General features: G+C 41.5%; 1 protein-coding gene across 2 annotated transcripts in view; it reads left to right on the top strand.

The window, feature by feature from the left end:
• The first annotated feature begins 295 nt into the window (after positions 1-295).
• The window catches only part of SEPHS1 (selenophosphate synthetase 1), a 37,011-nt gene continuing 25,642 nt past the window's right edge, over positions 296-11,664 (top strand). The window contains exons 1-2 of one of the 2 annotated variants that reach the window (XM_063134270.1): positions 296-469; positions 4,107-4,373. In XM_063134270.1, the coding sequence (XP_062990340.1) occupies positions 4,181-4,373 (193 nt within the window). In that variant the 5' untranslated portion in view covers positions 296-469; positions 4,107-4,180. Of the gene's footprint in view, positions 470-1,103; positions 1,133-4,106; positions 4,374-11,664 lie in introns of those variants that run through there. The other variant, XM_063134271.1, reaches the window with a different exon arrangement.

Genomic DNA, 11,664 nt, shown 5'->3' with positions numbered 1-11,664 from the left:
TCCGAAGATTTCGTTCAGGCTGGAGGAGGCAGGGTCTTTCCCCCGCCAGAAAACCGAGCGGCACGTGCCTCCCTACTCCGTGCGTGGCCGCCGCCGCCGCCGCCGCGGATCTTTCCCCAAGTGCGCACGCGGGCCGGGCCGGGCCGTCCCCTCCCCTTAAAGGCAGGTATCCGCGGCAGCCGATACAGCCCGCCCCTTGCTCTCCCCCACCCCAGGTCCCCTAGCGGGCGGGGCGGGAGCGGCAGCGGCTGTTGAAGGTGGAAGCGAGGGAAGGGGGGGGTGGATTAACCCTCTCGTTCCCGCGGCGGCGGTTTTTTTTCCCCCTGTTGAGGCGGCGCTGGGGGAGAGAGCCGGGCCGGCCAGACGCCCGGTGCATTGTGGGACTGCCTGCCTGCCTGCCTGCCTGGGGTTTAGCAAAAAGAGGAGGAGGGGAGTCCCGTTCGCGGGCGGGCGAGAAGCAAGGAAAACGGTAAGAAAGAGACCTGGGCCGAGGGAGGGAGGCGGCGGCGGCGGCGGCGGCAAGAGACTTAAAGGGGAACGCGCCCCCTCCTTCTCAGTCTCCTTCAACCCAGGGCCGACGTTGAGTAAGGGCCGTGGCTGAGGGGAAAGTCTCCGTCCGTCTGTTTAAGAGGCGCGCCGGGGACGGGTGGAAGGTGAGAAGGATGGGATTGGGCCGCTGTAGCCCAAAAGAGCTGCTTTAAAAAAAAAAAAAAATGCCCGCGCCCGGCAAGGAAGGGGTTAATTTTTTCACCCGCCGACATTTTTTTTTTTTTTTGTGACCAGGCAGGGAGGGTGGGGGCCGCGCGCGCGCGCGCCCGTTACATGGATTCCTGAGCGCGAGCCGGGTTTCCTCCCTTCACGGAGAAGCCGCCAAAAGCCTCCGGCCTGGCGCGGGCGCGCGCTCCGCTCCCTCCCCCCTCCCTCCCCGGAGTGTTCCATCCGCTTTCTGTTTACCGTTGGGTGTTTCTCCGTTTGTCTTCGCCTTTAAATGTCCCTTCGGCTTCTTCTTCTTCTTCTTCTTGTCCATCCAAGGGTTAAACATTCTCTTCCTGATACATTTAAAAGCGCGCACGCACACACCTGTCCTTCCCTTTTACTCGGCTGATAACGTGTTTTGCGGGCGGGCGTGATGGTAGGCTTTCGAAAAGGCGGGTTTGTATTTTTGGGCGACAAGGCGTTCACAAAGGATAGATAGGTTGGGTCGGTGAGAGAAGGCGGGAACGCTGGTTGCTTGCTTGCAAAAGCTTCACGACAGCCGCCCTAGCCCCAGTGGCTGCCCTCAGAGAGCAGTCCTAAAGGCCCCGCTTGCCTTTAAAGGCGAGCAGTTCGGAAATTTAAGGTGTCCCAGAGCTCCAGCTCCCTGTAATTCCCTTCACCGTGCTTCTGGGCAAAAGTTGCCTTCTTCTGCTTCATCGATTGAAGTTGAGTTTTGTCCCCTCTCCACGTGGTGAACCTACTTCAGCGATAGGCGTGTCGGCCTCCCTAAAATATCATTGTCCCCGAGTAATGTTCTCTTATGCCAGGCCTGTAGTAAAGCAAAGGTTAAATTCTCTTAATTTTTGAACGCAACAAAGCTGAACGCGGGAGCCTTCTGTTGGGGGCCGGGACTGAGAATTCATTTTGTTAAAAGCATTTTATGCAAAACTGCAGTTCTCCCTCAGGGTTCTCAGAGTTATTAAATAAAACAGCAGAAAATGGTTTCCAAAACGGGAGATATGAAGCAAAGGTTTGCAAACGCTGCAGTTGTTTGAAATAGGTCTGTGGGCATCCTGCTTCATTTCAGTGCCCTTAAAATTAAGCAATAAATAAAGCACATGTTTGGAATTTTGCGGGCTGTAACCAAAGTTCAGCCAAAGATTTTGGGCTCTGTATCTTCTAAAACAAGATAAGAGGAGGTGGAATAAGTAGTCATAACTTTGTTTGGCTCAGTGGGGAAGATAGTTTGGTTTTGTTGCTCGAGCATCGGCTTTAGAACATTTTGTGAGTAAGGGGCACACCTGTTTTTGGAAAAAAGTTTAGTTTCTAATTGTAAGTGTAGAGGAATTTAAAATTATTACTTCCCATTAAATACTGTGGGCATGATATTGTTGAAATTAAGCATTTTTATGGCCTGTTGATGCACAATCCTGTGCATGTTTATTCAGAAGTCCCACTATGTTCAGTGAGGCTTACTCCCAGGAAAGTGTGCATTGGATTGCAGCCCAACTGTCCTATTGAAATGTGATTAACTTTGGCTTGCAGTAATAAATCTGCAAAGGTTTAGATTAGTCTTTAGGGAGGTAAATTGCTATATAATTTAAGGCTGCAATCCTAATTCCAATTGAACTTCATAGAGATCACTCTGGGTAGACATGCATACAGTAGGACTTCATGGTGAGCAGCATAAGACTTAAACACTTCCACTCCCCATCCCCTTGCTTCAGAATTCCTCAAATATATTTAAGTAATATTGTGGAAGTTTTCTGTACTTTCTAACAACAACTAACAGTAACATTCTAGCTAGCAATGCAGGGCGAATTGTTCTGTTAGGCAGGATTTTTCCTGCTTTCTGAAGGAATTGTACTGTACAGAACTGTTCAAAGAATTCCCAAGAACCATTTTCACCAAGTACAGTTTAACTACAGACACCATTGTTTTGTTAGCGAAGTACTTAGGATGCAATCTTGTACCCACTTACTTTGAAATAAGCAAAATTAAACTCAATGGGACTTTCTTCTGAGTAGACATGTATAGGATTGCACTGTTAAGAAGGATTTCTTGTTTTTTTAAATAAAATTAACGTATTAAGGTTTGGTTCTGACATTCACTGAGTCACTCACTTCCATAAATAACCGCTCACGTGGAAGATTTATGGTTTGATAAGTATCTCCCGGGTGAGAATGGTGGATTTGTGTATGTGAGCTAATTGGCTGAGAGAGTGAGAAGGAGGGATGAAGTGTGTTTGTGCTACATAAACTAGGTGGTGTGCCTGTGGGAGGCAGACAGGGACAAGATGACAGAGGGTTTAGACCAGAGATAGGGAAATGGTCTGGTAGAGCTAGAGGTAGAAGGAGAGAGTGAGTGAGTCAGTTACAAAGTTTAAAAACATAAAAAGCATAAAAACAACAGTATCCTTATAAAAACAGCTATTCTGGGGTCTGTTAAAACGTAATTAATTCAGATTATAAATAGAAAATACAAAAAGTCATCTAGAGGAAATCTTTTGGAGAGAGTCTTCTGTATTTGGCTGTTCAGTTGACCAAATGGTTTTCTGAATGAGGTGGCACTCCCCTTGAAAAACCTGGTGCACAGCCTAGGGGTGTTCCTAGATTAGTCTCTTTGGAAAGGCACAAGTGGCTACGGTGGCCATGGAGTGTTTTTACATGCTCCAACTTGTATACTGGCTGTGGATCTATCTGGAGCTTTTGGACTCTGACACAGTTACCCATGCTCTGGTTGCCATCAAAATAGACTATTGCAAAGCATGTTAGTCTTGATGTTAATACATCTTGAGTTGGTTCCAAAGAATGTATTTAGCCTTTTGTTTCCAAATTATATGTACGTATTACTTTAAACATTAAGATTATACCCCAAATCCACTGCATAATCAGTCTCTCCCTCCCTCTCTCTCTCTCTCTGTCACACACACACACCAGTGATTTCAATGGGGTTTAACTCTTTGCTGGATTCTGACTAGAACTTATTTATTTATTTATTTAAAGCATTTTTATAGCACCGCCTCACCATTTCCGGCATCGAGGCGCTTTACAATAACATATAAAACAATTCCATTAAACTTTAAGAGAACATTTTGAAGCCAAAACAATTTTATATTAGAAAGGGTTGTGTATGTATTGGGGTGGGGGAGTTATATGCAATAATGAATATTGCCTATTTTAAAATGTCACCAGACCAGGAAGCACTGGTAATCTTGATGAAAATAGCTTTCATCTGTTACTTTGTCTCTTGTAATATGTGGCTTTGTCTCAGATTTTTTTATAGAAGGGAAAAATAGTACCTTTGATGAGCATCTTTAATAAATATTATAGACGTTTTATGTAGTATGTGCTTGAAAAATTGTTTACAGATAATTCAAAGCTATCTTAAAGTTTTCTTTTTTAAACTAGGCTAATTCCCAGGGAAACAAACCAACGTTCTCTAAAGAAGAGGAAACGCTGCTGATACTTATTGTGTGAGAATCATGTCTGTTCGGGAGTCCTTTAACCCAGAAAGTTATGAACTTGAGAAGAGCTTTCGACTAACCCGATTTACTGAACTTAAAGGCACTGGCTGTAAAGTGCCTCAGGACGTTTTGCAGAAATTGCTTGAATCTCTCCAGGAAAATCACTTCCAAGAAGATGAACAGTTTTTGGGAGCTGTTATGCCAAGATTGGGTAAGTAGTAGATTTTTAATGATGGTATTGCCTGTTAGAGAATAAGATCTTTGGCCACAATCCAACAAAGGATGAAACATGCTTAGGAGAGCAGTCCTATGGCCCCTAAACAGTGTCTGGGTGACATAGGATTTTTCAATTTCTTGGCTCCAAGGTCAGAGACAGGGCTTTGATATCAGAGCCAGGAAATTATGCTCCCTGTGCCCTCACAGTCCGGGCGGACAGAACTGCATGGGCTGTTGCTATGAGCTTGAAAACTTGAGCTTGTAGAGGGGTAAAACACCTGTGGTCAGGGAGAGGAAGAGATTGGGGAAATGGGGATATGAGCTATCCTCAGCAGTCGCCAAACTCCTTCGCTCCCCGAAGTCTCCACTAGATGGTGAAAATGCCTGTCTAGCTAAAATGCAGAACAGCAAGCACAATAAACGACCACTTTGCATTAGATACTCGTAAGCCTCCAAGTTCAGAGGCTTACGAGTACCCAAGCTGGATTCAATAGGATTGCACCCTAACCCCATTAAATTCATTATTTGTTTGTATTTCACAACACAGTGCTGTGTACAAAAGTCCCAGGGTAGTATACTTTTCTGTGTATGAATAGATAAGCTGCCAGGCCTGTCTTAGACATGCCATTTTACCTCCCCAAAGCAAACAATTTGGATGAAGTTGGTCATTTCATTAGTCTGAAAAATGTTTAGTCTATTTTAGCTGGTTGGATATTACTTAAATATTTGATACTTTGAATTATTATTATTATTATCATCATCATCATCATCATTATTATTATTATTTGCATTTATATACCACCCCATAGCCGAAGCTCTCTGGGTAGTTTAAAAAACAGAACATTAATACAAAATTTAAAACCATAAAAAGCATAAAAACAGATTTCATACAATATCTATCTATTCTGGGTCAATTAAAAACTCAACATAAGCTGTTTATTTATTTTATTTATTACATTTTTATACCACCCAATAGCTGAAGCTCTCTGGGCGGTTCACAAAAATTAAAACCATAATAAAACAACCAACAGGTTAAAACCACAAATACAAAATACAGTATAAAAGCACAACCAGGATAAAAACCACGCAGCAAAATTGATATAAGATTAAAATACAGAGTTAGAACAGTAACATTTAAATTTAAGTTAAAATTAAGTGTTAAAATACTGAGAGAATAAAAAGGTCTTCAGCTGGTGACGAGGAGTACAGTGTGGGCGCCAGGCAGACCTCTCTGGGGAGCTCATTCCACAACTGGGGTGCCACAGCGGAGAAAGCTGTTAAATGCTTGCGAGAAGAAAAATGTTTTGACGAAAATATAATGTTGGTGTCAGGAGAGCCTTGTTGGGGAGATCGTTCCATAATTGGGGGGCCACCACTGAAAAGGCCCTCTCCCTTTTTGCTATTCTCCAAGCTTCCCTCAGAGAAGGCATCCGGAGGAGGACCTTAGATGTTGAGTGTAGTGTATGAGTAGGTTCATGTCAGGAGAGGCATTTCATCAGGTATTGTGGACCCAAGCCATGTACAGCACCTTGAATCGGGCTTGGAAACGTACAGGCAGCCAATGCAAGTGGGCCAGAGTCGGTTTTATATGTTCGATTATCAATCTGGCCGCTGCATTTTGCACAAGCTGCAGCTTCTGAACCGTCTTCAAAGGCAGCCCCATGTGGAGTGCATTGCAGTAATCTAACTAGATTAGATCTGTAACTTGGAGAACTATGGTATGAAACATAAACTCTTAAAAATGACACTTTTTATAAAAATGACGCATTTTATATAAATGTGTGGGTATGATGATAAACAGAACAAATTTCCTTTTAGTTAGAGAAGACAATTCTGGACCTGTTTTAGGATTTTGAATTTATTATTATTATTTTCTTTATTTGTTTATTTATTGCATTTCTATACCGCCCAATAGCCGAAGCTCTCTGGGTGGTTCACAAAAATTAAAACCCTGAAGACTATTCAAAGTATAAAACAAACAACAGTATAAAACACAGTATAAAAGCACAACTGGGATAAAACTAAGCATTGCAGAGATTAGTACAGATTTAAAATACAGATTTAAAACAGCAAACTTTAAAAGCTAAGATGACAAACTGTTAAAATACTGAGAAAATAAAAAGGTCTTCACCTGGTGTCGAAAAGAGTATAATGTAGGTGCCGGGTGAACCTCTCTAAGGAGCTCATTCCACAGCCAGGATGCCACAGCAGAGAATGCCCTCCTCCTGGTAGCCACCTGCCTCACCTCCTTTAGCAAGGGCTCATGGAGAAGGACCCCTGAGGATGATATCCGGGTCTGGGCAGGTACATATGGGAGGAGGTGTTCCTTCAGATACCTGGCCCCAAGCTGTTTAGGGCTTTGAATGTTAATACCAGCACTTTGAATCGGACCTGGACTGGCAGCCAGTAAAGCTGGAAAAGGACTGGCATGATGTGGTGTCATTGGCCAGTCTCTGTTATCAAATGTGCTGCCCTGTTTTGTACCAGCTGAAGTTTCTGGATCGTTTTCAAAGGCAGCCCCTCATATAATGCATTGCAGTAATCCAGACGAGAGTTTATGAAAGCATGGATCTGTAGCTAGGCTATCTCTGTCCAGATAAGGGTGCAGTGGTGGAGCAGCCTAAGCTGATAAAAGGTGCTCCTTGCACTGAGTCCACCTGCACCTCAACAGACCGTTCTGGATTCAAGAGCACCCCTAAACTACAAACCCAATCCTTTAGAGGGAGTTAAACCCCCTCCAGAACAGATTGAACACCACCTCGTGGGATAGACGAACCACCTGCTAACAGTACCTCCAACTTGTCTGGATTGAGTCTCAGTTTGAATGGACATACTATATCCTGCTTATGACGCTATTGAATTTAGTCTGTGAAATTCTAATATTCAACTTTTGTATTTAATTTTTTTATGTAATCCACCTTGAAGATATGTGAGTAAAAGGTAGAGGACAATTCTTTAACAAAAAAAATGTATTGGCTTTTATCCTGGAATACCATTATGATATCAAAGAGTTGCAAAATGTGTTGAAAATTGTGCATAAAAATTATAAAAGACACATCATGTTGATCATAGTACTGTTAGTTGGTGCTTCCTCCTAGTGAACGGTGCATGTCCCAGACTGCTTGCAGGGCTTGCAAGTATTCTTCTTTCCTGCCTTTTCTGTCAGATGTTGCCATAATACAATTTTAAAAGACTGCAGCCTTTATAAAGGTATTCCTTATTTTATGGGATATTCAGCACTACTTGATTAGTCAGCTGACCCAGCCATCAACATTTACTTTGGGAGGCCACTGGAAATCATGTAAGTTGCTAGAGGTTCAGTTTTTGGCAGGCATGACAAAGGCCAGGATTCTTTCCAAGCTGGAAAGGGAGGGTGGTAGTCACCCCAAACTTGTGCTGCATTTTAGAGGTGCTTAAAGCAACTGTGGAAACTTCTTTCTTCAGCCCCAAGGTTGGGAAGAGGCCTGAGGCTTGTTTGGCACTGTAAGTTAATGATAAAAATATATGGTAGGCTACAAAAGCAAAAATGTACCTCTTCCCAAGGAGTACATTTTGTATTCTCTTGACATTTGATTCCTAAGTATTAAACTATTAAATTTTTCAGAACTCTTACCATACTCTACTCTTACCATGCTCTACTTTATCATGTGATTTAAAGTGGTAATTTCAAAATAGGAATACCAACTTTTTCAGTGTCAGAGATCTTAAACAAACATGGAAACTCAGACATATAAGAAAGTTGATCATTTGAGTGCACAGTTATTACCACTGTCCTTTGGTAATATTATTTATTTATTTATTGCATTTCTATACCGCCCAATAGCCAAAGCTCTCTGGGCGGTTCACAAAATGTCCTGGACTATAGTCATAACCCAGTGCAGCAATGGCCAGCTAGCGGCCTGTAGAACACATCTGCCTCTTCCTCGCTCACATTTACTTTTTAGATCTTCTTCCAGTCTCCCTCCTACCCAAGAGCACTGCTAGTCATGTGAGAGGGAGGCCTGAGAGAGATGCTGCCTTCTCCTAAACTATTACCATTATCTTCCACTTTGCTGCTGCACATAAGTACTACATAGTACATAGATCTACTATTACTACTATCACCACCAAAGGCCATCTGCCTTATTTTGGGGGTTTTGAGGGCATTAATTACATTGCATGCCTAGGTCAGGCATACAAAGCACTGCTTCTGAATGATAAGACACCTCATGTTAACTGAGAGAATGCCTCTGTAATATCACAGTGGCCTCTAAAACTATTTTTGTCTCTTTGAATTGGGATTCTTACCAAAAAATTGGAAAATAGCCAATCTAACACCAGTTTTTAAAAAGGGATCCAGAAAATTTCAAGCCAGTTAGTTTAACATCTGTTCTTGGTAAATTGATGGAAAGCATTATTAGAAGTAAAAAATATTAAGCATATGAAAGAATGAGTCCTTGCTGAAGAAGAATTGGTAGGACTTCTGCAAAGAAAGTCTTGCTTCACTAACCTTTTATAGTTCAAGAGTGTCAACAAAGATATTGATAGGGATGGTTTGGTAGACATTGTATTCTTGAACAACACTTTTGACAAAGTTCCTCACTAAAGGCTTCTGAATAAACATAGCACTCATGGGAGAAGAGGAAGGGTCCTCTTTGTCATCGGTAAGAGTCAGTGTGGTATAGTGGCGAAGGTATTGGACTGGGTGTCGGGAGATCTGGGTTATGGTCCCCACTCGGCCATGGCAACCCACTGGGTGACTTTGGGCCAGTCACAATCTCTCAGCCCAACCTACCTCACAGGGTTGTTGTTGTGAGGATAAAATGGAGAGGAGAGGGAGAATATACACTGCCTTGGGTTCATTGGAGGAAAAAAGGCAGGATATAAATGCAATAATAATAAATTAATTGATTAAGGAACAGGAAGTAGACAGTAGGAATAGATAGGCAGTTCTCTCAATGCTGCAAATAAGAAGTGGGTTTTCCAACAGTTTGTACTGAAAATAGTGCTTCTTAACTTGTTCATAAGCGTTAGGGGAGAGCACTGAAAGGGCCATATTTTTGAATGATGCTAAGGATGGTGAAAACCCAAGGGAACTGTAAAAGTATTTCTCCAGATTAGATGAATGGATAACAAAATGGCAAAAGCAGTTAAAAGTAAGTGCAAAATGATGTACAGTGGGGCAAACAATCCAAACTTCACATATAACTGATGGGATCTGAACTGGTGGGGACCATCAAGGAGAGGAATCTTGTGGTTATAGTAGATAGCTCAACAAAAAGTGACCCAGTGAACAACAGTATTTATGCTAGAGTATATTGGGAAAGCAGTAAAAAAAAAGTCTAAATACCTGAATACAAATCTGAGATGCACGCACTATATTTGCAGTATTGTACACAGTAGTTGTTAGCCAATCACCCTACCTTTACAAATGGAAACGTCCATAGAACTGAAAAAGGTGCAGAAAAGAGCAACCAAAAGGATAAAGATCCTGGAGCACATTTCCCTTCATTAAAAGCTGTGACATTTGGAGCTTTTTAATTTAGGAAAAAGACAAGTGCTGGAAGGGTGTGGGGGCATGATAGAAGTACATATGGTGTGGAGAAAATGAATGTATGGTTTTCTTCATCTTAAAATACTAGAATTTGAGGTTATCCAATGAAATTTTCAGCCAAAAATTCAAGACAAAGTACTACTTTAAACAATGCAAAATGTATGAAACATTGTCACATGATGTGGTGAGGTAACTAGGTTAGATGTCTCTATAAAAGGGGTTAGGCAATTACATGGAGGTTAGCTTTATCAATATGTTCAGAGGCAGGTTACTGCTGATTACCAGTTGCTGTTAAGCAACAGCAGGAGAGGGCTATTGCTTTCAGGCCTTGCTTGTGGGCTTCTCTGAAAACTATCAGGTTAGCCTCTGTGTGGAACAAAGGATGCTGGAATAGACGGACCTTTGGTGTGATCAGGCATAGCGATGTAACATTTCCAGAAATTTTGAAGCCATGGGGGGAAAAACACCCACCCTGTTCTGTTGTGTGTGGAAAAGGATTTTTGGGAAAAAATTGAAATAATGCAATACTAGCACTTTTTACATATTGAAAGTCACTTTGATACTTTAGGAACATAAAATGTAATTATTTCCAAGTTGGTTTGGCATAAAATTATTACATTTTGGTATATTAAAAGTACAGTGTATTCAAACAATTATTACAAATTGAATTTACTTTTTATTTTATTTTTACTTTTTTTGGTAACAAATGGAGCTACAAGCTCCTGAACTGTTAGGTACACCTGAACTGTAAGGAACCTCTTTGGTTTTGCCAGTTTATGAGAAGCAGGCAAAAAACAATTTATAAAATCAACAGCATATTCTAGTATAAGACAAAGTTTGAACTTCAGTAGTTATACTTTTAAGAAGTTCAAGAGCTGAAAAGTGAAGTATGAATAACAATTTAACTATGTGGATTTTTGTATATGCCTCCATAGCCAATTCTGCTTCTTCCAAAATACATTTTGGGTAATTATGGTTAGAATTATTGGTATAGCCACAAAAATTATCTTAGTATAGAAGGAAAAAATATTTCTGGTACTTTATTGTGCAGTGACCCCAGCTGCTGTGTCTTAGCTAATGCATGATTGATAGGTATGGACAAAGAAGGAGGGTGTCTGGCCATGGTGAACTTGTGTAAGATTTTGGGCAGAAGATGGTACTCTAGTAATGAAAGTGTATGTAAGAGTATATGCTTAGGGACTGGTCTGGCAGATGTTGTATTCATGTACATTTTATGGTGGATATGGGGCTTTGACTGAGTGTTGGAGGTCAGTGTGAATCTATTAAATTGTCTCAGTGAAAGATCAGCAAGGGAGATCTTCTCTATTGTCTCTGCTGAGACCTGTTCCCCTACTCAGAACTGTTTCTTGCAACTATCACCCCACATAGTCATTATACAACAATATGAAAGGGGTGGTAACTGAAGTTGATTATTTTACTTTCATATCATGTCTCTTCAAAAGTCATTTATTAGAAAATGTAAACTGCCTTGAATACCTTGGTAGAAAAGAGGTACATAAATTAGTAAATAAAAAGTAAAGGGTGCTGGGCCCTCAGCTATTTTCCTTTACCCCAGTGAAATGATCTGAACAAATGCTTAAGTTACTGCCACTTATATTTCTTGATCTCAAGAGCAATAATTTATGACGCTCTGTAGAGATGTGTCTTTTGATTACCCCTCCCCTCCACCAATATGCAATGGTAGGATTAACTCAAGGCATTTTTCTGCCCTGCTCAAGATGGTGAGAGGATA

This window comes from Elgaria multicarinata, chromosome 9 (genome assembly GCF_023053635.1).
Source record: "Elgaria multicarinata webbii isolate HBS135686 ecotype San Diego chromosome 9, rElgMul1.1.pri, whole genome shotgun sequence".
Classification (NCBI taxonomy): domain Eukaryota; kingdom Metazoa; phylum Chordata; class Lepidosauria; order Squamata; family Anguidae; genus Elgaria; species Elgaria multicarinata.
The sequence above is the reverse complement of the archived record's forward strand: the minus strand, read 5'-3'. Positions and strand labels throughout refer to the sequence as shown.